The sequence below is a fragment of the Aethalodelphis obliquidens genome, unplaced genomic scaffold, assembly GCF_003676395.1.
Source record: "Aethalodelphis obliquidens isolate GAN/ISIS:26980383/991018 unplaced genomic scaffold, ASM367639v1 scaffold102, whole genome shotgun sequence".
NCBI lineage: Eukaryota > Metazoa > Chordata > Mammalia > Artiodactyla > Delphinidae > Aethalodelphis > Aethalodelphis obliquidens.
The window spans coordinates 1,464,263-1,492,222 of record NW_020838046.1 but is presented as its reverse complement, the minus strand read 5'-3'; the positions used below and the strand labels follow the sequence as shown (position 1 = coordinate 1,492,222).

The following is a 27,960-nucleotide window of genomic DNA, read 5'->3' as shown; positions in this document are numbered from 1 at the left end:
CTTCCTTAGGCCTCCTGACCAACCATGGTGTTTCCAGTGCGGCCCTGCATGGCCAGAAACTGTGGGTAAAAAAACCATGGCAGGCAGGCTTCCCTGGTGGCACAGTGGTTGAGAGTCCGCCTGCCGATGCAGGGGACACGGGTTCGTGCCCTGGTCCGGGAAGATCCCACATGCCGCGGAGCGGCTGGGCCCGTGAGCCATGGCTGCTGAGCCTGCGCGTCTGGAGCCTGTGCTCCGCAACTGGAGAGGCCACAACAGTGAGAGGCCCGCGTACCGCAAAAAAAAACAAACAAAAAAACACATGGCAGTCACCTCCTGATCTGTTGGTCTCACCAAACTTGAATAATAACAAAACCTAAATTTTAGCCTCCAGGCAAGATAGCAGGGCGGGGTGGGGGGTGGGGGGTGTGAGGCTGGTGTGACTTTAGGGCAGCCGCACCTTTTTCAGCAAGATCTCAACACTTTGGATGTTACCAAGTTGATGCCACTTTCACATGAAGTTATCAGCAGACAGTGCACAATTAATATAGGTACAATTGGTCATGTAGCTCATGGGAAATCTGGGGTTGTAAGAGCTATTTCTGGAGTTCACATTGTCAGGTTCAAAGATGAACTAGAAAGAAATATTACAGTCAAACTTGGCTATGCTAATGCTAAGATATATAAACTTGACGACCCAAGTTGTCCTTGGCCAGAATGTTATAGATCCTGTGGAAGTAGTACACCTGATGAGTTTCCTACAGACATTCCAGGGACCAAAGGGAACTTCAAATCAGTCAGACGTGTTTCCTTTGTTGACTGTCCTGGTCACGATATTTTGATGGCTACTAGGGTGAACGGTGCCGCAGTGATGGATGCAGCTCTTCTGCTGATAGCTGGGAACGAGTCTTGTCCTTAGCCTCAGACTGCTGGACACCTGGCTGCTACTGAAATCATGAAACTGAAGCATATTTTGATTCTACAGAATAAAATGGATTCGGTAAAAGAAAGCCAGGCTAAAGATCAGCATGAACAGTTGCTTGCATTCGTACAAGGTACAGTAGCAGAAGGAGCTCTTATTATTCCAATTTCTACTCAGCTAAAATACAATATTGAAGTTGTCTGCGAGTACCTAGTAAAGAACATTCCAGTACCCCCAAGAGACTTTACTTCAGAACCCCGACTTATTGTTGTTAGATCCTTTGATGTCAACAAACCTGGCTGTGAGGTTGATGACCTTAAGGGGGGTGTAGCTGGTGGTAGTATTCTAAAAGGAGTATTAAAGTTGGGCCAGGAGATAGAAGTCAGACCTGGTATTGTTTCCAAAGATAGTGAAGGAAAACTCATGTGTAAACCCATCTTCTCCAAAATTGTATCACTTTTCGCAGAGCATAATGATCTTCAGTATGCTGCTCCAGGAGGTCTTATTGGAGTTGGAAGAAAAATTGACCCCACTTTGTGCCGGGCTGACAGAATGGCGCAGTTGGAGTTTTACCTGAAATCCTCACAGAATTGGAAATTTCCTATTTCCTGCTTAGACGGCTTCTAGGTGTACACACTGAAGGAGACCAGAAAGCAGCAAAAGTGCAAAAGCTGTCTAAGAGTGAAGTGCTTATGGTGAACCTAGGATCCCTGCCGACAGGAGGAAGAGTTAGTGCAGTCAAAGCTGATTTGGACAAAATCGTTTTGACTAACCCTGTGTGCACGGAAGTAGGAGAAGAAATTGCCCTTAGCCAAAGAGTTGAGAAACACTGGCATTCAATTGGTTGAGGTCAAATAAGAAGAGGAGTGACAATCAAGCCAACAGTAGGTGATGACTGAAGAAGTAAATAATAGATTTGGATGGAGCTGGAATTTCTCTTAACAACCTAGGGGTATATTTTCAAAGCAATAGTGAGGAATTAATTGCATAGCTCATTACCTTAGGAGTAGCTGTAAGGTTATTCTCATTTTTTGGTGATGAAAATTTAACCTCTAGTACTAAAATAGGGTCTACAATAAGTGTAAAAATTGGCATAATGTTGGATTGAATCTACATTTTACCAGAAATTAATCATTCCCAAATAACATCTAATTTATACATCAGCACAGGTTTGAAAGAAAACTGCTACAAACCAGCCTTTGCTGTAGCGCACATACCACTGAACCTGTTTGAAATAAAATTTTTCTTCTTAAAATAAAAATACCCTAAATTTTAAAAGGAGTGAGGCTGAACGCAGAGTAGGCGTGGCTCACAAGCTCCTTGTTTCTTGTAGGAACCACAGGGCAGCCAGGGAGAGGTAGGGTGGTTTTGGCCAACACAAAGGCTTCCATAGGAGGCCTGCACCTCACTGGAGGGCCCCATTCATCCCACAGAGGTGGGGCGCTGGTGTGTCTGGAAGGCACCAGCCTGCAGTGCCCACTCACCTTCCCGTAGCTCAGCAGGATTATCCGCACCAGGACGACATTGATGTGGGCCCCCAAGGACTCATCGTGATAAATTTCATTGACCTGAAAGACAACCAGGGACGTGTCAGCAGAAACCACAGGCCCAAGGATGAGCTCTGGCTTTGCAAATGGCATCACCACCCAGCTAGGCCCCAGGCCAGAACCCTGGGACCCAGCCCCACTCCTTCCTCTTTGCCACACTTTATACCCAGGCATCACCACCAACTCTGAATCCATCCCTTCCTTTCCCTCTAACCCCTGCCAGGATATTGCCACTCCCTCCTCAGCAGCCCCTCCCACCAACTCAGGGATTCTCCACCTGGAGCCTACACTGGGATGGGGACACTGACCACTGTAAATGCAACATGGCCTTTCCTTCAGGGAGAACGCAGGCCACAAACCCCAGTGGCAGGGGCAATGCCGGGACTGTCACTGGCAGAAATCACTCCTCAGCTGCTGCTGGTGGTTGTGAAATGTCGTCTACACTCATCACAACTTGGAAAGGGGGGTCATTCTAGACACACCAACAGATCTAATTTTTAATGTCTTAATTAAGAACAGATATTGCTATATCACAAAATTGTGCTCTGTTTTGATAACTGCGACTCATACTATTGGCTTCATTTGTATTTCTTCACTCTTTTATTATCATGTATTTAATATTTTACATTTACAAACATTATTGGTGCAGGTGCCCAGGGGCCTCACCAGATGTCAAAGGGGTCCACTGCACAAGAAAGGTGAGGAACCCTTCCTTCCCCACAGCACAGCCAGCATGAATTTCTGGAAACACTAGTCAGGTTAACCCTGGCTCAGGGCCGACAAAGCCTTCCTTCCCACCCTCACGCGCTCTCGGGATCTTACCTGAAATGGCCGCCTCATTGCCACCCACTTCATTCGTTCGCTTCCTGACAAAACCCTACTCTTCCGGAGGCCCAGCCTCGTGGCTGCTTCCTCCTGGAAGGGCCCCCAGGTCTGATCTGCTTCCCAGCCAGCACCAGGGTCCATTGCTTCCTGAGCTCTCTGTGTCCCCAAAGGGACTGTGAGTTGCATGGCCACCTGTATTTTCCCAGCATGTCTCCAGCACCCAGGACGCAGCAGCACACAGCAGATACTCAGGACACACTCGTCAAAAGAACGGATCCACTCATGCCATCACTCAGTGGAGAGGCACGAACTGACCATGCAACCCCTCCCTGTATGCAGACCGAGCCCAGAGGCTGCTGACCTACCCTTTGTGAGGGCAGACCCCACCAAGCGTGCCTCCCAGAGCCCACTCTGTCATCTCAGGCCAGTGCCATACTCCCCCTGAATCCCAGCTTTTAGAATCTCTATCTGAGCAATGGTAATTGCTACCTATAAACAGTAGGAAAACCCTTTGGGAAATCTGAGCGTTAGCAAGGAAAATCAATTCGTGATGGATGGGACAGGCAGGCACATGGGGCATGCTAGACAAGGAGCCTGGTGGCTCCTGTCACCGTTGCTGTGTGTTGAGACGGCACCAATGGGAAGGCAGAGCTAATGTGCACGGTGGGGTCCAGGGAGGCCACCAGCCAGCCCTAAGTGCGGTCCCTGCCGGAAGCCTCCTGCCCACACATCTACCTTCCAATTATAATTTGTTTCTCTGCCCTGACCTGGCTTTCCTGCAGGGAAGGGACGACTGATAGCCCTACGGGATGGTCACTGTGACTCGGTGCATGAGTCTGGAGAGGGTGGACGCTGGCACTGAGAGCCACCTACCAGCAAGGTGACACCTGCAGCTGACAAGGCGGAGCCCTGGGAGGCTCTGCCAACTCACCCCTGCCGGACCTTCCCTTCTGAACAAGAATGACGGTCCCCATGTCACAAAGCTTTGTGAGGACGAGACTTCCGCACATGCATGATGGAATGATGTTGGTGAAAACAGGAAAACTGTATTAGTCACTGCTGCTAAGTCATATCGCCCCGCAGCCTCCCATGAGGTCACGGTGACGGGGTGTACACCCCCTAAACACGGAGGTCCTTGCCCACTTTTGAGGGTCAAACTAGACTTTTTGGTCCACAGTGAAACAACGGCCCTAAAAACTACTTTTTCTTAAGAGAGAGGATTTTTTTGTCTCCACAGTATTGCTCTATCTTTCACAAGCAGAGCCTCGCCGATTTGGCTCACGGAGTTTGACTGATAGTCGTGGTGTAGAAAGGAAGAAGGCAGTGACACAGGGAGGTCCTGCTGCATCTGGGGTTGAGTTGGGGGAGGGCGGGCAGGAGAGGAGAGAGGGGAGAGAGACAGGAGTGAATGGCCAGCTTCACTTTACTCCCTTCAACTCTGACTCCCAGGTCATGCTTCGAGTGGGGGGCCGGGGTGGGGCAGAGAGGGTAAAAACAGCCCCGATGTTTGGGAAGAAGATGAAAACAGAGAGAGCTTAAACCTGCTCTCTGGGACCTGGGAGGGGACAGGTTCTTGTCAAGGAGGGGTGGCTTCAGAGAGCTGAAATGGAGTCCGGCCCCCAGCTATGCCTAGGGCATCCAGGGACAGTGGCAGGATAGATTGTTATCTGGAAGGAATTCAGGGCTGAGTTCAAAGAATTACCTCATTTTATGCTCCCAACAGCCCTTTGAGGCTAGAAGGAGGGGTGTCAGCCCCTCCTGAGAGATGAGGAAGCTGAGGCTGGTCCCCAAGGGAGGAAGGAGATGCAGGGCTTCTTCTCAGTTCCTGGCCCAGACCCTGCCCATCGGGGCCCAGGATCCTCCTGTTCTCCTGGTCCCACCACTGGGGCCGATGGCAGCCACTCTCATCTCGGGTAAGGGGTCTTGTGTCCTTCTTGGATGCTGGACAGGTCTGACCCTGACTCCTGATTCGAGAGACAGGAGGGCGCCAGAACCCTAGGATCCCCACCACCAGGCGCTGGACTCTGCGAGGCAGAGGCCCACCTCCTGCTGGGGGTGAGGGCCAAGCAGTCAGAGCCAAGGGGTGTCAGGCTGCTGAGCGAGGGCCCAGCTGGGGAAGCACTGTCTTCTGAGCTGCCCATCAGCCACCAGCTCCTGTCAATTGGGCTGGGCACCCTGACTCTGCCCTCAGAGACCAACTGGGCCTCTGAGACTACTGAGGAACTAGAAAAGGCACGTCTGGAGCACACCCAGCAGATAGCCAGCAAGGAGGCCAGGCCTGCTCTCGAGATGCCCCAGCCCCGCCCTCCCTGGTAGCCTTCCACTGTGGTGCACCTTTCACTGTTTTCTCCTAGGAAGCCTCTGCCCTTCCACACAGGGACACAGCTGCACACAGTTTGCTCCTCTTAGGGAAGAAGGGCTTCCAGCTGGGTGTGCCCCAGCCTCGCCCTACAGCACAGGCACCTCTTGGCAACTGCTGGACCTTCTGGGTGCTTCCCAACCTGGATTCCCACTCACAAGCCCTCCCGGTGGCCTCACCTGAGGCCCGGCCCCCTGCAGCCCCCTCCCAAGCAGGTGGGACCCCCCCAGTGACCAGGTGGCCTGGGACGTCTTCTTGCTCATTACGGTGGTGTGGCAGAATCCCCCCACCTGCAAACGGGTTCCCCTCCAATGTCTGGCTCCCAATCCCCACGTTGCGACTCATCAGGAACAGAAAGGGCAGAATGCAGGGCTTGTGGGCCATGGAGGAGGCTGGCTCTGCTGAGGAGTGGGCCCTGCCCTGCCCCGCCAGGGCCACGCCAACTTTTCAGGGGGCTGTGAAATTGCCACAGCCCCCTGAGGCCAGGTGCATCCCACTCTCCACAGGTGCTGCCGGTGAGGCCAGAAGCCAGCAGGGCCCGCTGTGGTGTAGAGACCCCCGGGAATAAGTAAGATGCCCAGTAAAACACTTGCCTCCATAATAGGGACACAGCTACAACATTTCCACCAAGCAGAGAGCTAACAGACATGGCACAAAGAGCCACAAAGACAGAAGGCAGCTTCCAAACATCTCCCTCCCAACTCCCCCCCGTCCCTTGACTCCCATTCCATCTCCTCCACAGGTAGACAAGGAAGCAGCACCTTCCCACCTCGTGTCTCCCTCACGGTCATTCTTCACGATGGTCACCTCAGAAAAGGTCTGACCTCCTGCTTCCTCTGCCTGAAACCCTCAATGGCTCCCCGGTGCCTTCAGGAACGGGCCTCAGCCCTCAGCCTGGCACTTGGGGCCCTCTCTAAGCTGGCCCTGGCTGGCTTCTCTGAGCTCCACTTCAGCTACTTTCCTCCAGGAACCCTCACTCCTGACAGCTCTGCCTTCCCGGAAGCCAGCTGCCCTCTCCTGCTGCTTGTGCTATGGTTCATACCTGGAGTTCCCTCTCCAGCCTCTGAATTCTTTTTTTGTGTGTGTGTGGCGCACGGGCACGGGCTTAGTTGCTTCGTGGCACATGGAATCTTTCTGGACCAGTGATCGAACCTGTGCCCTCCGCATTGGCAGGCGGATTCTTTTTTTTACATCTTTATTGGAGTATAATTGCTTTACAATGGTGTGTTAGTTTCTGCTTTATAACAAAGTGAATCAGTTTTACATACACATATATATATTCCCATATCTCTTCCCTCTTGCATCTCCCTCCCTCCCACCCTCCCTATCCCACCCCTCCAGGCGGTCACAAAGCACCGAGCTGATCTCCCTGTGCTATGCCGCTCCCTGTGCTATGCCGCTGCTTCCCATACAAGAGCATTTGAAAAAACAAAGAGCAATAAATGTATTTCAAAGGAGGAGGGCAGTTACCCTCCCCCTACCGCCACCACAGGGCCTTCCCACTGCAACTGGGATAAAATCAAAGCCCTGCTCCCTCTTCTCAGGTTGCCCTCGCCTTGCTCACCATGGTCCAGTCACTGACCTGTGAGCTCCTTACGCAGGGAGCCCATCCCTACCTCAGGGCCTTTGCACTTGCAGTGCCCTCTGGTTTCTCATCCTCCTCCCCCAGCACGACTGTCCCCTGTTCAAAGTGAGCCCTTAAAGTAGTTGCTCCCAGACTGGACTATGCACTTGATGTGGAGGCACCCCTCCTCCTCAGTCACTGCTGTGTCCCTAGCAGTGTCAAGCACACAGTAGGTGCTCAGTAAAGAGTTCTGAATGCGTGAATGAGTGAATAACGTTGGTAAACGTGAAACAAGAGGAAATGGGCAAAGTGTGTGACAGCAGCAGGGTGCATGATGCCCTGTAATGATCAAAGACCCAGCTAAGTGCCCAAGTGCCTCCCCACCCCCATCTGCCCTCCCGAGGCCTGTGTGCTCACCTCTGCTGAGACCGCAGGAGGAGGGGAAGCAGGGACAACGTCCTTGAGCCCTGTCTGAGAAATTGATCCTGGAATCTTTAAACCTTGGGGAAAGGTTCAAAGCCACAGCCCTTCTCTGTGCAGAGAGAGGCCAAGAGCTCTCTTGTTTGGGGAAATACATCGTAATGCGCCTTTTGCTTATGCAAAGATGCAGCCAAGTTTGTGTTCTGGAATAGACAATAAGGAAGGACACAAGCTCTGCATGATAATGTAAAAGTTTGTGGCAGAGTTCTACCCTGGGCAACCACTGAGCCCTGGCAGGTGCCCTGAGGCTGCTGGGCAGAGGTGACTTTCTCCCCTACCAGGGTGGAGGGACAGGTCGGGACAGAGGGGCTGGTCCAGGTCGTGGGGCTCCTACTGAGGCAGGCAGGGGCAGAGAGGCTGTTTGGGTTCCCAACCCTTACGTCCAACTTTCAGGAAAGTTACCACCTCTTCCCTTGAGCCAAGCTTTGGCAACTAAGAAGGAGCCCGAGCACCCTGGGGGGAGAAGCCAGGTCTGGAGGAGTCTGTCGTGGGGCCTCAGGAGATAGGCACATAGCCCGTTTTTCTTTGTGGCTTCTCCAGGAACCCTTGACATAACTGGGAAGAAGGCTGGTCTCTCTGAGCCCCCCAGGAGAAGGCTTGGACTGCCACGGTGGAGGTGGAGGTGAAGAAAGTGCTGTAGAACCTGGGGCAGAAAGTCTGCGGGCTTCCAGTGAGTATTTTCATTCGTGTGCATCTCATGACACATAAACGGGACTGCAAAAGCCCAGTCTCATTGTGAGAATAAACACTCCCTTTGCAGATCTTCTTTACCACTCGTTTCTCAGCAAATGCTTCATAGGCAAAGCAAGAACAAACACGACTCTGGCCTCTGCTCAAAATATCAAACTGTCATGAAATGCAAATGGGCAGGACAGGAATTACTAAGGTCGTACGTACTGTGCACAAAAATGGGAGGCAGGTGGAGCCCCTTCTTCAGCCCCCAGGACCCCCACTGTGACTCCTCTCACGAAGGTGAAACCGTTCAGTCCCCAATCCTGCATGAGGCCACACTCTCCTGGGCCTGGGGACATCTCTGCAGGTCCCCAGGGTGGGGACGGGCTCCTCCACCCCCAGGCAAGTAGGTGCCTTGAATCTAGGTGGAGGCTCAACAAATGTTTACTGTGCAAATGAAGGAACAAAGATGCCTTAAACAGCTGCCCATGTTGGCGCTGATTCCTTCCAAGAAGCTGCCCATGCCTCATCACTTCATCAGGTTGCATGGGTTCCAGGGTGGGCTCGGCCACCATCTCACCCTGTGACTTGGGCTTGGTACTTTGCCTGTTTGAGCCACAGCTTCCTTATCTGTGAAATGGAGGCAATAATAGTTCTAGCCTTTCGGGCTGTATGGAGGACCGACCTCAACACTATATTTAAAGCATCCAGCAAAATCCCAGGCACACAGCACAGACTCAGTAGAGCTGTCATCAAATGACAGAAGGTCAAATACCCTGAGTCCTTTCTCTGGGCCCACCCTGGGCTCTCCTCAGGGCCACCGGGAAAGGCCTGCCTGGACTGCAGTGCACAGCCAGGCTGTTTTCCAGAGCCCATGCTGGGACTCACCAGGTATCCGTGTGTGACCCAGACCTGGGGTTCTCCCTGCCAGCTCCACCACAGGGTAGCCAACAGCCACACCACCACTTGGGGCCCAACCTTCCCACTCATCACCCGAGAACTCATCAGAAAGGGATAATGCCGCAGAACAGGGAAGGACGGACCCTGCTGAGGCCGCAGGACACAGAATAACTCATCTGAGGCCAAAGGCTAGAGCCCACCGTCCCCACAAGGCCAGTTGGGAGGGCACAGACAGGAAGGAGAAGAGAGAAGGCAGGGATCTTGATTCTTGTTGGCAGCGGCCCTGGCCCTGGAGAGCACTGGGATGTCACCCATGAGCTGCTCAGCCCTCCCTGACCAGAGCCCTGAGGGCCTGGCTTGGAGTCTCCTCCAGAGGAAGCACTTCAGGGAGGCCCCTGGTGGCGACACCTCATGGCATCCTCCCCGGCCCCCACCCCATCCCTGTCTCAGAGCCTGTGAGCACGACCCCACCCCTGTGATGCGAGCAACTGGGCACCAGCATGTCATTAGAAAAAACAATGATTTTTCGTCCCTCCTATAATTCATATTCTTCTGCTTCCCTATCACCATGTGACCCAAGGAAAGAAAGAGGGAAAATGCCACCATGGGGAGGGGGGCCATGGCACCTGGGAGGTCCCTGGGGAGGGGAACAGGGGAGAAGCAACTGCCCTGGTTTATGTAGGTTAGGGGAGGAGGCAGGAAGTCAGATCCAGGGTTATGGCCCCCCACCCCTGCTGCTGCCCCTCACACACCTTTAGGGTCAAACACAGATCCTGAGAGCTACGGGTCCTGCTCCCCACTTGGACCCTAAGATGAGACCACATTGCAAGAGCAGAGTCCCCTCCCAAGGTGGCTCTAGCAGGAGGTGAGAAACGGCAGGGTCTCCTGGGAGTAAACTGGCCTGGAACACCCCCAGCCCCAGCCCCTGAGAGGTGTGTGTGGGCTCCAGAAGCTCCTGCCTATGCTGGTCAGGGTGGGAGAGGCTTCAGACTGGATGGGTCATCACGGCACCAGACCTGGACCAGGTGGGGCTCAGCATACCGGAGCAGTCCAGGTAAAGAGTCTGGGGCCAGACCTGACAGCAAAAATGGCGAGGACTCAGGCCAGCCTCTCCCCACTGCCACTAGGGCCCCAGGGTCCCCCACGTGATGAGGAAGAAGGGAGGGATCCTGCCTACCAGGCACTGACACAGAAGAGACTAAGGAAACCCTGACCGTTCACACTGTCACCTGTGCCTTTGGCAAAGGCAAGGGGCTCACCAGGAAAGGTGAGCCTCCCAGAAAACTTCGCAAGCTTCAGAGCAACCCTCCTTGCAGCATCACAGCTCACTGCCAGAGTTGTCTGCCGCGAATATATCCTTCCTCCAGAGTGAAATCCCTCGGCACTATTCCTAACACCCAGAATGTAAGGAGTCACCTCGAACACAGTGGGAAACACTCCTGTCCTGCGTGCAGCACATGGCCCCTCGCACCACGAGATTCTGTTTGAGCAGCTGCACTGTCTTTGCCAGCCTCTGTCCCCGGGCAGGGTGTGTTAACCACCTGGGCCCAGGCTGGGAACAGGCGCCCGGAAACGTGGAAGAAGAGAACAAATAGGCAGCTGAGAAGGTGGATGAACATACCCTGCTACACAGGGAGCCCAGAACCAAAGGCAGAAGGGCTGAGTTCTTGGACACGCAAGTACCTGCCCCAGGTCACTTCAGGGTCGGAAGGGCCATGGGAGCCCACAAGGCCCGTCTCATTGCTAGGCTAAGGTGGGGAGTGGCATGAGGACTGCCCCACCCCCGCAGCTGGCTGCCTCCCACTCACTCTGCGTGTACGGTGGACATCCCCCCAGAGCTTGCTGGGCTCACCTGGCTGCTGCTCGAGCATCCTCCAGGCCGTTCCCTCTGCTGCACCATCATGGCCTCATATCCCTCCATTTGTTTGTTAGTCTGCTGACTGCCACCTCCCTCCACTGGACCTGTCTGTGCCCACTGAGAGCTGGGGGCTCTTCTGCATCTTTAGCTGTTGCACCCTCAATGCCTAGAACCCAGCTGGCTCCCAAAGCTTCAGGATCAATTTAAGCTCCCCCTTTCTGGCCAGCTCTACCCTCCGAGGCCTCCCTGCCCTGCATCCCCATGTCTGTCCCACTCCAGGCCTCCCATTCCCAGGACACGCTGAAGGTCTACACAGAATTGCACCCTCCCCACCTTGTCCACTTCGGAAGTGCCAACTTGTGGTCAATCAGCTCAAGGCTCACCTCGGCTCTGACCTCCCCAGCCAGGCCCTTGTCCTTCTGGCTGCGCTAAGGCAAGCCAGTGTGTCCCCAAGAGAGCCAAGCTTCTCGAGGACAAGAGCTGGGCTGGTTTGGCAAATGTCGTGGATGAAGGAACAATGGCTGCACCTCGTTGGTCAGCTCTGACCTTCCCAGACCTGTGCCAGGTGCCTCCTCACAGCACTACCTTTCACCTCCTGCACCCTGCAAGTGAGCATTACTACCCTTGTTTACCTACTGGGGAACAGAGGCTCAGAGAAACTGGGAGATTCACCCATGTGAGCATGCGTGGGAACCAGGGCAAAGGGCTCTGGGGAGCAATTTGGCAAATCTGCTGAAATTAAAACTGTACATTCCTACGATGTGGTGATTCAAACTTCCAGCATCTATGGTGGAGACAAACAGCCTTGAGCATCAAGGAAGAAGGGACAAGAACACTTATGCTACTGGTACTTCTTTTTCACGGACAGATAAAGCCTATTTTTTAAAAAAATATTTATTTATTTATTATTTTGGCTGCACTGGGTCTGAGTTGCGGCATGCGGGATCTTTTAGTTGCAGCATGTGGGCTCTTAGTTGTAGCATGCACGTGGGATCTAGTTCCCTGACCGGGGACTGAACCCGGGCCCCCTGCATTGGGAGCACGGAGCCTTACACATTGGACCACCAGGGAAGTCCCAGATAGAGCCTATTTTTTATGGGAGTCGGTGGGACCACAGTCACTCTATGAGAATTCATTTACTCATTGATTTGTTCATTCACAAGACATTTCCTCAACACCTACTCTGTGCCTGGCTCGTCGCCAGGTGCTGAACATGCAAAACCAGGTAAGTAGACCCTCTGAATCTGACATTAAATTTCTGGCATCTTTGTGTGAACCCCTAACCCCCCTGAGACATGCCAACGAAGGGCCCCCTGGGCAGTGGAGGAGAACTCAAGGGTCACTCAGCTACAACTCCTGCAGCACAGGGGGCAGCCAAGGAGGAACCTGGATGGGAGGGACAGCCAGATGGGAAGTGGTGCTCTCTGCTCTTCTGGCTCGGCTGTCACCTTGCTGGAGCTTGTGGGAGACAAGCTCTGCAGCTGCCCAGAGCTGTCACCAAGGAGCGACACTACCCGGCCCTCCTCGTTCGGGGGGTACTCTCACTCCTGCTTTGACAACTGCCAGCTCCCCAGGGAGGCCAAGGACAGGCTGCTCTGAGGCTTCCCTCATCAGCTGTCAGGGGGCCTCCCAGAGTGGGGAGGGAGGTGTGGGGGAGTCCAGGGGGCAGGAGAGTGCTGCACACTTCAGGGAAGAAGAGGCAGAGGTAAGGACAGGCCTCGGCTCCCCCCAGCAGAACGTTCTCCGCTTGCATCATCATCCCTGGGAGGAGGGGGCATCTACTGTCCACCCCCGTCCCCACTGGAATGTGACTTCATGCAGGCAGGGCATCAGGCCTGCTAACACGACATTCTCTGCACCTAGAACTGTTGTCTGGCACATAGCAGGTGTTCTAGAGACATGCACTAAGTGAATGAGTGGGTGGGTAGGTGAGCAACTCTAGAGAGAACAGGAAGACACAACAGATGAAGAAGCCAAGGGGAAGAGCCAGGAAAGTCATAGATGGAAAAGACAGTCGGGGCCGTGGGCAGCGGGGAGAGGACTCGCACCCAGGCCACACAAGTATGGGAATCTCATCTTCCACACCCTACCTGTGCCACCCAGCCTCTCTGAGCCTCAGTGACCTTACCCAGGAAAGGGAACCTCACAGGGCTACCGGGGCAACGTAGAGCCATCATATAAGTGCCTCCTTGCCTGGGGCCAGCATGTGTGAAAACTCAGCCTCTTAGGCCATAGGGAGAGGCATTTCCAACAGTAAAACGCATGAACCCCAAACTCCCTAAGAGAGATGTTTCTGTCTCTTTAGACCCCAAAGCAAACTCATGACTCCCCTGACAGTATGTTGGTGGATCCCAAGCCCCTTAGCCTGGCACAGAAGGCTTTGCCAACCTCATTCCTGCCTCTCCCCAAGCACCCTACACTCCAGTCGGGCCCAACCTTGCACTGTGATGTGGAGATGCCGCTGAGCCTTTACACCATGCTCCCCTCCTGGTCAACTCTGCCTCTGCATTAGGGGCAGCGCAAGGGGCCCTCGTCTGGGGCACCCTTCCCTGTAACCCTGTGGTACTTGCATGATCAGCAGGCATATTAACCAGGATGAAATTACGTATTCCTTGCCCTGCTCCCCACCCATCCCGTGTTCCAATCTCTCTGAGCACAGGAACACGACTGCCTGCTTCTGCACCCCAGTGCCCAGAGTGGGGCCCATTTAGACCAGGGTTCTGAGAGCGCCCAAGGAGCGAATACATGACCAGGGACAGCTCACACTTGAGGCATGCTCTCCATGTGCCCAGAGTGCCACTAAGCACTTTTCTGGTGTTTAACTCAAGCCATGCTCACAACAGCCCTAGGAGGTGGCACTAATTATCCCCCATCCCGGCATACAGCAGGGCAGGGCAGGCAGTCGCTTCCTTTCTTCTAGGCCTGAAGGAACAATCCACCCGCTGACCGGCCAGTCATGTTCTGATTCACTAGTGCAGTGTGAGGTCTTAATTTCAATTTGTTGCCAACGTTGAAAAGTAATTAGATTTCCTGTAAAAGCTGGATTTCCAGCTTCTCGGCGGGGTGGGGTGGGGAGCTCACAAGAGTGTGCCTGTTTATTCCTAAATGACCACAAGTGAATGGAATCCAGGAGGGGATCTCCAGAGGTGTAGCCTCTCCTGTCGCCCCAGTCCCCACCACTCCCTATTGTCCACAGCCTGGACACCCTGATTAGGCCTCCTGCCTGGCTCCTGTCAGCATCTGAGAGCGCTGCCCTCTTCTAAGTACTGTATCAGCCTCACACACTGCTGGCCCTGATAGTCATACTTCCTGGTGGCACACAGGGCCATGCTCTCAGGCCAGCGGGACAAGCATGAGGAACAGGAACAGTGCCAGGAACGTCCGGCTGTGGCCACAGCACCAGCAGACCCTGGGGCCTGGGGAGCTGCCGTATGACAGTGGGAACTTCTTCTCCGCATCCTCACATCCTTTGCTACGGCCAGGCCCAAACCCAAATGTGTCTCTCTTGCCCCAGGAGCGCTGCTTGCTTCCCTTCAGCTTAAGGGAACCAAGTTTTAGTGTCCAGTTTCAGAGATGTTTTTCTCTTCCCCAGGAACCAGAGCCAGAGACACGTGAATGGGACTTGGGTCTGCGCTTTCCCCCTGGCGGGTTTGCAGCTCTGTGGTCAGTTCACAAGATCACCCCCGAGAGAGCAGAAAACATTCCTGTCCTGTCACTGCCTTCCCCACCATCACCACGTGTCCCCAGCATTCTTGGAAGTTGAGAACTGGAGCCCATGTGCCTCTGATTGTTTGCAAATCCTGGCAAGGCTTTGGTGAGCCCAGGCCAATTTCTGGATTAAATTAGAAAAGAAAAGAGGGAAAATATCTGAATCCTGGCACAGACAGAAATCATTCAACAAAAAATGTTTAAGAACATACTGTACAGAGGACTGATCCCACACTAAGAAGGGTCAAAGGGTATGGCCTCGGCTCTGAAAGCTCAGAAGCCCCTTTGGATCCCATGTTCTCCATGAGCCTAAGGAGTGTGTCTGCCCCTGACAGAAGAGATGCTTGGGGTGGGGGTGAGGGCAGAAATTCTTCCAGAACCTGAGCAATTAGCCCAGGTGGGAGAGGCAGATCTGCTGACCCAGAAATCTTGCTCCTCCTACTATGTTGTTTTAAAATGCTCACTCAGTTGCTTTAAAAAGAATCCCCAAAGTGACCTCACAGACCCATTCAGCTGGCAAAGCTGGGGTGGGGGTGGGCTGGGGTCTGAGCAGGCAGAGGGTGGAGCTCAGCTCACGTGTGAGGTTCCTGCAATGGCCAGCAAGAAAGGGTTGCTCTAGCTGCCGGGGCTCAGAGGCCTGAAGAGGGAGAGAGGGAGCTTGTCTCCCGGGGGTACCTCTCGTCAGTGAGTGTGCCAGTCTTTATGGATCAGAGTGTGCGGGAGGTTTAAAGATGAAGAAACCAAGTTTAGGGCAAGGCGGGAACTTTGCCAGGTAGGTAAAAGCCAGGATTAGGATGCAACTGCTTCTGACTCCAAAGCTGGTCCTCATTCTACGCCCAGTGCTTCCCTAACACGTATGCCCGTGTGCACTGACAACAGTGGGAGGCAAATGCAACTATAAAGCGCTGGGGCCACAGCTCAAGGTGAGCCCTAAGCAAGTAGAAGATTTCTTTACACCCTGAGAGAGAACACTTCTTGAGACCCAGATAGTGGTTTTGTGGGCCGTGTGGTCTCTGTCCCAACTACTCAGCTCCACCATTGTAGTACAAAAGCAGCCATAGACGATTCATAAATGAATGTCATGGCCACGTCCCAATAAAACTTTATTTTCAAAAACAGATGATGGGCCGGATTTGGGCTATAGTTTTGGCAACCCTGCTTTAGATGCTCCAGTTTATCTTGAAAAATTCAGGCGAATTTTGCTTTAACTCAGTAATATGTCCCAGTTTACTTTCATATAAAATTGATGTTTTAAAATGCTTGCCATTCGGAAAAAGTGGCACTTGAGGGGGAGACACCTCACATCTGTACTGTGGCCTCAGCAGGCTCTGGCAGGCCTGCTGAGAGGATGTGCTCCCACGAGCAAAGAGCCGTCTTCTGGGGCAGGTCATCACCCAACACACTGGCCTGTCTCACATCTAGAAGGAGTGCAAGCGGACCGGCAGCTCAGTCAGGCAGCAGTGCTAGGTCTCTATGGATCCTGAGAGCCCGAGCAACCACCAAGGCCTTTGGCTGCTCAGGGAAGTGTAGGATTGAAATTAATGCTGTAGTTAAATGCTATAAGCCATATAGGAAGCACTAGTCTTGTGCCTAAGTTTTATATTTCTTGAAGTCTTGGCATGAATAGGTTTTACTTTTTAAAGTGCATTTGTAAACATATTACTTTAATAATGGCTCTCGAGTCTTCCCCGAAGGCATTCCTCCCTGGCCTCCCATTCACCTGAGCCCAGAGAAGACCCACTGTCCACGCCTGACGAGGTAACTGGAGGTGCCGCGAACATGAGGGCTGCGTCACTGCATGGCTCCTTGGGGTGCCAGGCCTGCACTGCCACAGCACTGAGTTTGAAAGCACAGACTAGCTCAAGGGCTGGCACCAGAGTCAGCAGCAGGCACATTCAGGAGTGTTGACTGCCTCCCAGCCTGGGAGCTCCAGGCTAGGCAGGAAGCCCGTTTCCAAGGAAGAGGGGTCAACAGGACCGCAGTTCCCAGTGCAGAGGGTGGCCTGGGCAGGGGGGAGTTCCTTGTCCTCAGGGCTGAGCCTGGTGAAGATCAGAAGATGAGCCACAGCTGAAGACTCGGGAGGAGCAGGAACGGGATGGCGGCAGGGGGAGGCCAGCGCTGGAGAGGCACACCTAAGTAGGGGACCAAGGCGGGACCCAGCAGCAGTGTGGGGCATGGGCCCTGGAAGAGCCAGCATGGCTGGAGGGGCCGCACATCTGCCAGTGCTCCCCGCTCCATCCTCACAGCCTACTGGTGGTGGGATCGAGACCCCTCCTCCCTCAAACATGTGGATGAGGCTCTCCGGCAGCCTTCCCCAAGGGGTCCCAGCTTCTCTGGCCTGGTTAAAGGACCCTGGGCCCAGGACACAGGGCCTCATCCTGGGTTTGCCAGCAATCTCAAGGCTATGGTATACGAGAGGTAAAAATCAGTGCAGAGGACCCCAAGGGATGAGGCCTCAGCCCACAGCCTGGCCTCAGTGCTCAGAAGGCACCAGCTTTCTTCATCTGGGCAGAGAGCTGAGAGCGGTGGTAGGTTTGAGCTGAGCCTCCAGATGAGTAGAGGATGGGGATGGGGCCATAAGAACGGGGCCTGAGGCAGGAAGCACAGGCTCAGGTTCCTGGGTTCAGGGGCGAGTGACCAGGGCCCACGCCCAAGAGGGCTCTGCACTTGGGCTTAACGCTCTGTGGTTACCATCTTGAAATTCATTATTTTATCTTTGAATTTGTGTTTTGTGAGTGAAATCCGCTGGGACAGGGAAGCCTTGGCTCACACGTGGTCCCACTTCCACAGGACAGGCTCTTGTCTTCCTACTCCCCACTCAGTGACCACTACAGGGGCCTGCATGCAGATGCAAGGATGGTCAGGTGGACACATGTGCCCTCAGGCATCTTGGGGCAGGGCATGACCTGGGTTGGGGCTGGGAGATGCCCTGTGTTCTTTCAGTGGCAGCTGTCGGGAGACAGGACAGGCAGCTGTCAGGCCCCGGGGGCACGCCCTGCATCACTGGCCAGGACCGGGGGCCCTCAGGGAGTGCTCCCTCATGGCTCCACTCCTGGGGGGGCCTGTCTTCCTCCTCCCAACCTTCTTAAGTCTGGTTGGTGCTTTGTCTGCACTTCTGGTAAGCCTGCAGCACCCTTCGGGCACAAGCCATAAAGTACAAATCTGTTTAATTTTGGTGATTCCCCATGCTGGTTAAATGTTCTAATATCTGCATTTAAAACAGGCCTTGTACAATATAAAGATGAATGGTAAAATGCATGATTATAATTAAAAATCCTAATTTTTCTTCGCTTAGAGTGATAATAAATAGAAAATTTTAAAATCTTGACAAGTTGAAAGACTGTATACGAAAGGAAAAGGCTTTGTATAGGTACGTCTTATGACACTTTTTCCTGCTCTTTGAATAAGAGAACCACATTTTCAGTTTGCACTTGGCCCCGGGAGTTTTGTACCCAGGAGACATTCTGGGTGTGGGGTTGCCGCAGCTGAATGCACAGCAAGAATCGTCAGGTGGTCAGTGAGGACTGGGGTTTGGGAAATGATGCTGCTGACAACAGGCCATGGGAGTCACTGTTGGGGGCAAACAGAAAGAAACTCCAAGAAGATTAACTTCTGGAGAGGGCATGAAATGCCAAAGACAGCCCCCAAGGGAAAAACCAGGGAGGAAAAGATCTCAGGACATGACTACACACAAAAATGTAAGCCATCAACCAACCAACCCCAAACAAAATACAACAAAAGGCAAACAACAAAACTGGGGAAAACATTTCCCACACAAACATCCGACAAAAAATTAACCTATTTTAATATAACAGTTCTTCAGATTAACACAAAAGAAGCTAAAGTCCCAGTGGAATAAAAAACATGAATAGGCCAATCATAAAAATATAAGATGATCACTGTTTTAAAATATATATATATATATATATATATATTTAAATGGGACCTCCTTACCATCAAATACCTACAACTTACAACAAAAGTATATCCCTGTTGTAGCTATCAAACTGCCAAAGCTAAAAAGGATTTGGTGGTGTGAAGAGGTGAGGAGATGGGCATTTACTCAATGGAACATGAATAGGTGAAAATGAACAGAAAGCTTTCTGACACAGAAAACTTTAAACTGCACATAACTGTGGACCAAGAATTGTACTTTTAGGAACTTAGTTTAAGGAAATAGTAAAGATGAGTAATAGTTTCAGCTATAATGATATTCATTACTATTAGTGGCCAAACTAACATCTAAAAGGGAAATAAATTTTGTTACATGAGTAATATAAATAATCAATTACCTAAAAAGTATGCTACAGTCACGTGGTGCAATGTTATGCCATCATTAAAATGAAGTACTAGGCAATAATTGATAGGAGAAAACATTCACAAACCTATATGAATATATTCTAATTTTCCATCATAAATAGTATATGGTACATGTTAAATATAGCATATTTTAATAAACAAAGAATGTTACTTTTCTAGACTTGAGGAAGAAAAGAAGGAAACTGGACCTCGAAAGAGGTGCTTGAATGGGTTTGTGGGAGGGTTCTGAACACCATGAGACCCCTTCTACATCCAGGTGGCTCTCTCGAAATGCTCAGCAAATATTTCCAACCCTTCTGACCCTCGAGAGTCTGAGGTGGAAAGAGGGATGGATTAATTCCCATTTTCCTATGAAAAAATGGGCATTAAATGTCTTGCCCATTAATGTTGGAAGGAAGTAGCACCTCTAGCAATTTCCTACTGCCCTTAGAGTCACATCCAAGTTCCTCTATTGACTGGCCTTCCTTGCCTCCAACTTCCCCTCTTACTTGGGCCCCTTGTTCCCCACATTGGCCCTATTTCACGGCTGACATAGAGTTGATGCCCAGTAAATATTTGCTGATTGTACTGTATGGACAGGAGCTGTGTGTATTAGAATAGGATGGGCTGTGTTGCAGCTAACAGAGAATCTACCACATTTCAGTGGCTTAATACAGTAAAGGCTGGTGTGTGTTTCCTTGCACACATCACAGGCTTATGCAGGTTGGGCGGCCCTGCCCCATTTTGCGGCTGCGGCTACTGGGACACGTGACTTCCAAGGTCACTGTGGTAGGACAGAGAGAGAGGAAGTGGACACACTGGCTCTCAACTGCCTTGGCCAAGAGGCGACCTACGTCATTTCCTTCTACACAGGCCGTTAGCTAAAACTAGCCACACAGCCCCAAAAATGAGGTGCAAGGGAGGCTGGGAAATGGAAGGGAGGGGAGCATGTGGATATCTGATGAACCTGAAATGTCGGTGTCACACCAGGACCCACGTCCCAGCCCAGGGTCTGCCACAAAGAGACCCCAAAGGGAGTCCTGCAAGCAGAATAACTGAACGATGAGGGAGACCAAGCTGGCTTAGAGCTGCCAGGGCTGAGCCACGCCGACACCTGGCCTGACACCTTGGCCTCTGCTGCTCCTTGGAGCCCACATTCCCCAGGTCTTTTGCCATCGGGACCCCCCACCTGACCCTCCTCCCAGGGCTTCTGTGACCTCCCTCAGGGGACAGACTGTCCGCCCAGGGCTGGCCCCCAGCCTTGGGAGCTGGGAATACTTCCATCCTGGTCCTGGCTGTCCTCACTGCTGACCAAATGCCTCACTTGGAGCACAGTCTGGGTCAGCTGCTGCCACATCTGTCCTGCACGTTGCTGCTTTGGCTCCAAATGCTGGGAAGCCCCAAGACCAGCTGTGCGCTTACAAGAAGAGGGAGCCCTACCCTGGCCAGGCCTTGTAGGGTCACATGGGGCTCTGGCTGCAGCTTCAGGTGGGCCAGCACCTACCGGGTCTAAAGGCCCCCACACCCAGGGCCACCCACACTGCCATTTAGCGCCATGTGCTGGTCAAGTTCAGAGGAAGGGCACAGCAGGCAGAAAGTAGAATCGTGCTTCCCAAGGGCTGGGGAGAGGGAGCAATGGGAGTTATTGTTTAACGGTACAGAGTGTCAGTTTTGTAAGATGAAGAGAGTTCTGGAGATGGGTGGTGGTGATGGGTGCATAATAATGTGAGTATACTTAATGTCACTGAACTGCTCCCTTATAAACAGTGAAGATGGTAAATTTTATATATATTTTCATAATTAAAATTTGTTTTAAATTCTATTGGAACGTAATTAAATTAAAATTTCAGTTCTTCAATTACACGCCACATTTAAAGCGCTCAAGGGTCAGGGTGGCTAGTGGCTGTTGTATTGGACATGCAGAATTAGAGCATTTCTAGCAATGCAGAAAGTTCTATCGGACAGCACTGCTAAAGAAGCTTATCTTTTCTCAAATATTCCTGCCTCCTCAATCCCCCTCCTCCCCAAGACCACCAAAGGGCTCATGTACCTTAGATCATCCCCAGGGACTCTTCCCAGGGCATGCATGTACCCTGGATGAAGACACTGAGCCTTAGAGGGTATTGTCAAGGCAACACAGGATCCAAGCAGGGGCCCTCACCTCCCTCAACCACACTGCACTCTTACTGTGGGAGCTCAGGTTGGGGGTACAGACACCCCCCACTGCCGTGTCTCCCTGAGCCCAGAAGTGTCCACCAGGCCTTCTGTCTCTGCAGGACCAGCCGCTGTGCCTGGAACAAGCACCACTTGCATGACGCAGCAGCGGAAAAAAGACACGGCCCAAGTACTCTTTCTCAGCTCCTCCGATTCATCTCCTAAAATCCCTTTCTCTTATGATCAAATTTGTTTCAATTTAAGAATTTTTATATTTCTCATGCTTTTCAAGAAACTAACCAAACCACACCCTTATCCAAAATTGAGGTACAGTTGGATCACGGGGTGTAAACGAATACATTGAAGTTAACTGGCAAAACCAAGACAAAGTTCTAGACTTCCTCCTACCAGCTCATGGGCATAAGGTGTGTGCGACAGAGGGACCCTCCACACCAGGCAAAAGGCGGATTTGATCCACCAGCCTCAGGAAGACACTCAGAGTCTTTGCTGTACTTGTCAAGAATAATTCTAAACCTGCTGTCGCTAAACTAAATATTGTCATCGTCATGATAGCAAAACCACATTTATTTAGAGACTGTAAAGCACGTTCACCTTCATCATCTCATTCAATCCTCACCGACAACTCAAGGTGAAAATTATTGCCCATTTTAAAGATGAGAAAACCAAGGCTTAGAAGACTGAAGCCCATTCTCAGTGACATACCTGGTAGTGGTGGGGTCAGGGGTAACCCAGGTGCAAAATAATAAGAAATATGTATCTGGTCTCTGCCCCTCATTCCTGGCACAGACCTCCTAAAACACTTGTAATTTCCTTAATGATAGGGGTGAGAGGAGCATCTTTTGTTATTCATAATGTGCCCCTTTCAACCTTACCTGAGTTTATGTTAATGAAGCGATTCTTGGTGGGCCCCTAGATAGTTCAGGATGGGGGCTGGTAGCCAGAGGAACCAACTGTATGATTAGAGAGTTGGAACTTTCAGCCCCACCCCCAACTTTCAGGGAGGAGAGAAAAGCTGGAGATTGAGTTCAATCACCCATGGCCAGTGATTTCACCAATCATGCCTGCAAAATAAAACCTCCATAAAAACCCTAAACAATGAAGTTTGGAGAGCTTCCAGGTTGGGGAACACATCGAGTTGCTGGGATGGTGGTGCATCCAGAGAGGCCATGGAAGCTCCATGGAAGCTCCACGCACCTTCCCCATGCCTTGCCCTATGCATTCTTCCATTTAGCTGTTCCTCAGTTGTGTGCTTTATAATAAACCGATGGTAGTAAGTAAAGTGGTTTCCTGAGTTCTGTGAACCGTTCTAGCAAATTATTGAACTTGAGGAGCTGGTTGGTAAGAAGCACAGCTGACAACCTGGGAGTTGAGCTCGGCATTTGAAGTGGGGCCCATCTTATGAGACTGAGCTCTTACTCTGTGGGATGTATGCTAATTCCGGTGTGAAGAAACAAGTAGTTTACCAGGATTCAGGACTCTCGAATGCCACAACCAGTCCTTTTGTCCACTGGGTTGGAGGGCAGTATAATACTTGGGGAAAGACATATATTTTGAAGGCAGACAAGATTTTATATCTACCAATTTTATAGTTCGTGTGAAGATTTCCAAAGATAATGCATGATAAGTGACTAGCACAAGCCTGGCACACAGATTCACATATTAAGAGCTCAATATTTGTAGCCATCATGGTATTATTATTACTATTATTATATTAAAGGTACTTTTCAAAAATAAGTGAGATTAAGTGTGATAACACTCTCCAAAATAAAATAACATCTGCAAACAGACTTCGGCCCTGCTTTGCAGATGAGATGGCTGCATTCCAGAGGGTCAGTGACTTACCTAAGGCAGGTGGAGAGGAAGACAGGCCGGCAGGCAGGGGTTTACTCCTGGTCCAGTGACCAGCTCATTCATATCCTCCTTCTTGCCCCTGACCTATCTCTTCACTAGGGCTCTGGGAGGTCTTGCCCAAGGATCAGCTGAATTCCCAGGGGCTCACCATGACCCAGGAAGCAGAGCTGAGAACCAGGCCAGGAGTAAATGTCCTACCCCCTCACTGCTCGCCACCAGCTGGACCTCTGGAGGACCCAGTTCACTGACAGGCTGGGGAGCAGCCCTGCCTGCTGTAGAGCCCCCTATCCCCTGGGTTTCCCTGCCCACCTCCAGCCCCCTACAAGCCCAGGCTTCCTTCCACAAATCCACTCCTCCCACAATGCTGGGCCCACAGCGTGTCCTGGTTGCAGGCCCACTGCATCTCCCTCCAACCCCTAATATTCTCCCAGCAGGGCTCAAATGAGGCACCAGGCAGTGAGGGGCAGGATCTCCACACCACCCCGGGCAGAGGCAGGAACTGCATTTTCTACAAGGTCAGCATCCTATACCTCCTGGGGTGGAAGGGGCTGGAATGAGGGGAGGGGTAACAGCTTAATCTCTCAGGATTGGGTAGACAGGGCAGGTGTCCCGTGGTGCCACAGGAGGCTTAGGTGGCACCCAGTCACCCAGTTAAGGAGCCCAACCTCACAGGGAGAAATGGATGCTCTCTTCCATCTTCACTTCCTCTAACTACCTCAAGGAGAAACCTCGGATGGGTGTCGGTCTGTCTGTCCTCCTCTCTAACACACACTAATCTCCCATTTGAATATCGCGGGCTGTGGTGCAGACCCGGCAGAAGGCAGGACTGTCTAGCTGGATTTGAATAACATCGCTTTACATTTTACTTCTAGGTTACCTTTACAATAAAGCGAGGTTGCCTTTGTAAATAATTTTAAGTTTTAAAAAAAGTCAGTTGATTTACAGGAAAATACACAACCTATACCATGTGGGTATGATGAAAAATTAAGAAAACTGGTACACAAATGACAAGTTTCTGGAAAGCTGCCTTAGCATGTAAACAGCCTTGCCAAGTCAGAACCACCCCCCTCCACCCGCCCTTTGCAGAGGAGAAAACTGAGGTTCAGCAAAATCGATGGGAGGGTCACTTTTTCTCACCTGTAGACCCAGACAGCCTCCCTGTGACCATGTCACTCACCCCCAGCTCCACCAGGAAACTGTGGCAAGCACAGCTGCCCTGGCCCACCTGCACCCCTAGCCTCCCAGCCCCACCCCCAGTGCCCTGCCCCTGTCACCCCACCCCCACTCACAATGTTCATGAGGGTGAGCAGGTACTTCTGCACATGCTCCTTCCCGTGGAACTGGACCACAGAGTCATCCACCCCCAGCAGGACCTCGATGTTGTAGTCATCGTCGGCAGCATGTCTGCGCACCCTCTGCCTGGAGCTGTTGACTCGCTCCTCCAGGATGCCCAGGGCACGGCTGAAGCTGTCCAGGCTGCCCGGGAAGATCCCTGGAAGGAGAGAGGACAAAGCCTGTAGCAGCAGCCCAGGCTCACCAGGGACACCGCAGCAGGACAAAACCCCACTCAGATGCAACTCGGCACCTGCCAGGTGCCAGCTTGGCCATCAGCTTGTCATCATCACAGCACCCTAACTGAGGGCATTTCTGTCCCCATTTCACAGGAGAGCAAACTGAGGTTCAGAGAGGGCAGCAGTGATGTACCAAGTCAGCTCAGACCCAGCAGCATGCAAATCCACAGCTCGGCCATCACAGAGGCCAGGTTTGGCACCCAGCAGTGAACAGAGAGGGTGGGAAGCTGAATGGGCAGGGTGGACTCTTTTCACCCATTCACACACTCGCACACTCCCCAAGGGCCACCCAGTGCCAAAAAGCTGGTCTTCCAGGCTGGTCTCCCCATTTATAACCGGGGAAACTGAGACCCAGCCCAGGTGGTATGTGTTTCACAGTGTCTTTTCAGACAGCTCCTCTTCTGGAACTTTCTGCTCAGTCCCTGGTTGGAGCTAGGTCCCTCATCTCTGTGCCAGGCCCACCCACTCAACTCCTGGGTTGGGGCCAGGCCATGGGTGACCCCGACCCCAGAACTGTGCCTGCCCCTGATGCCAAGTGCCAAAGAGATGAAAGGTTGCCTGACTGAATCATGCAGGAATCAGGATGAGCCCCTCTTATGACAACTCCCCCACAGTCTGCCTGGCAGGGGCTCACTCCGTCCCCCACAGGCTAAACACCTGGCTCAGAGCGGGGCAGACCATCTGGGGCATGGGGCCTTAGGGGCCACAGCTGAGGGGGCCAGGGGCTGGATCGCATCAGGCCCAGGACCCCAGGATGTCATTGCACCATCTGCAGGGCTGCAGCATCTGTCTCAATCCCCTTCTACTTTCCCACTGGGCCTGGAGCCCACCATGGTCCAATCCTGGCCCCTACCTCTCAGGATTGCAGTTGAGCTGGCCAGGCCGACCTTCAGCATTGCTGGCAGCCCCAGACCACACTGTCCAATTAGTCCCAGTGCCAAAGCCTCTGGAAGCCCCTCACAACCCTGCGCTGGTCTATGTGTCCACGCCAGGTCCTTGACCCCAGGGTCCTGCCCCTCCTTGGCACTCCTGGTAGGGGGAGGAACAGGTGTGTCTCAGAGACTCTTGCCCTGGGAAGGACCTAGGACCTCAGGTTATCATGACATCACCAAAGAGTCTTCCAGAACAATTCTTCTCACTTGTCCCCTAAGCTCTTTTCCACGGTCTCCTCTGGAGGCACAGTGAGGCAGCCAGGCCCTCCGAGTATGTCTCCTCATCCAGTGCTGACAACAGGCCTCTTTGATGTGCGTTATTGCCTCCATTTTACAGACCAGAAGACTGAGAGAGCTCCCCAGCCAGCCAGAAGCTCTCTTCTTTACACCTGCTGTCTGTTAGGTTTCAGGCACAAACCTGCAACCTGGCTATGGAAGGAAAAGTGGGAGTGAAGGAGCAGCAGAGGGGGAAGGGCTGCACAGAGAAGAGGAATGGGCTAGTGCCAGGGCTGAGCATCTGCTGGCATTCCTTACCTCCTGGGGTCCTTGTGCCCCCCACCCCAGCCCTGTAGTCCCCCATGTCCCCCCCATATGCACAGGCACACACACACTCCACACACACGCACACACATGCACACGGCAGGCACTGCCCAGGACCACTCCAGGGAGAGTGCCAGTGCAGAGCTCATCCTTCTGCTGTGCTGTCTGGAGGTAATTCAGGGCCATCCTTGCTGCTCCCAGGGGAAACATCAGCTACTTAAACCTGACAGTGGGTTTGAGGAATTGCTACTCTATTTTTACACATTTATTTCTTTGCATTTTCAACAAGCAGGGACAGCTCACCTTCAGAACCACCTTGGGAAGCAGAAAGATGGTAATTTCCATAAAAAGCTCTTCCCAGGGAAGAGGCTGGATGTTACCCCCTGCCCCTGTCAAGCCAGGGGTCACTGACAGGTGGTCCCTGAGCAAAACCAGACCATGGGGGTGCCTGTTAGGGCCATGTGGTGTTTTTTAAATACCTTATTTGGTTGACAGTATTTCAAAATTTGGAGATTTCATGTTAAAACCTAGAATAGCCAGCTTGTCTGAGAAATTAAGAAATGGAGTCACTGTAGAGGGGGAGGGGAGTTTACACTGAGCTGTGGAGTGACAGCCATGCCTGGAAACAGGACACAGGGGCCTGCTGCCTGGCCTGCCGCCCTTGCTGCCCACTTAACCTCTGAAGGCATCAGAGTGTGCCCCCAACCCTAACCCAAGAAGTCACCGTGCAGTGACTCCTCTTGACATTTTCTGGGGGAGGGAATGGGGCTGCCACCAGGCCAGGGCTGGCTAGGGTACATCTTGTAGCTGCTTCTGCTGAACAAGCTCAGTTTTTTGTGTTTTTTTTTTTTTTTTTTTTTTTTTTTGCGGTACACGGGCCTCTCACTGCTGTGGCCTCTCCCGTTGCTGAGCACAGGCTCCGGATGCGCAGGCTCAGTGGCCATGGCTCACGGGCCCAGCCGCTCCGCGGCATGTGGGATCTTTCCGGGCCGGGGCACGAACCCGTGTCCCCTGCATCGGCAGGCGGACTCTCAACCACTGTGCCACCAGGGAAGCCCGCAAGCTCAGTTTTTAACTAAATTGTATGTTACAAGCCCATTAAAAACAGCAATGTTTTCTAAGAATGCATTAGAAATGTTAATTTCACCACAAGCATAATTATTGTTATCATTATTATCTCGAGCATGATAATTTTAGAGGGTGGCTTGGACATTATGTTCTAGAACACCCCCCCCCCCAAGGCCCAGCCCCTGTAGAGATGTGTCCAAATCCAAAGTAAAGTGCAGATGAAGGGAGGAAGACAGGGCCGCTCGGGGCACCTTGAAGGTGACAGCCCCACCCTACAGTTGGGTCCCTGGAAGCCCAAGCCCTGCTCAGGCCTGGCAGGACGTAGGGAACAGCTCCAAGGTCAGCAGGGTCTGCCAGGCACCCAGACCTGGGGCCACATGAGTGTTGATGGGACCCAGCAGCCAGGCTGTCGTCCCACCTTGTCATTCTTGGATGTCTCCTGAGTCTCCCTACAATGGGCCCGATCCTAAAGGCTAGGCCACGCAAAGATCCCAACCACACTCTGGTTCTAGCGGGCCTATCCCTCAGGCTGAGTCCTGCTCGGGTTCTCAGCTGGCTGCCTAGTGATTCTCTGAAACCAATCCCAGCCTTCAGGGCCTGTCCACCTGCACTGGGCTGCCTCCTTGGCCTAAAGGCCTCAGTTCTTCTCGGTCCCTCAGACCTCTCTGTCACCCTCCCCTCCTCCCCCTGGTGCTCTTGCATGCTTGTAA

The 27,960-nt window shown here is 52.4% G+C and overlaps 1 protein-coding gene and 1 pseudogene across 1 annotated transcript in view; one reads left to right on the top strand and one right to left on the bottom strand.

The window, feature by feature from the left end:
- The window catches only part of ADAMTS2 (ADAM metallopeptidase with thrombospondin type 1 motif 2), a 247,759-nt gene that overhangs the window by 69,774 nt on the left and 150,025 nt on the right, over positions 1–27,960 (bottom strand). Inside the window, 2 exon segments of the mRNA XM_027096495.1 lie at positions 2,386–2,469; positions 24,429–24,631. Of these exon segments, the coding sequence (XP_026952296.1) occupies positions 2,386–2,469; positions 24,429–24,631 (287 nt within the window).
- Positions 25–2,039, top strand: LOC113614682 (eukaryotic translation initiation factor 2 subunit 3 pseudogene; annotated as a pseudogene).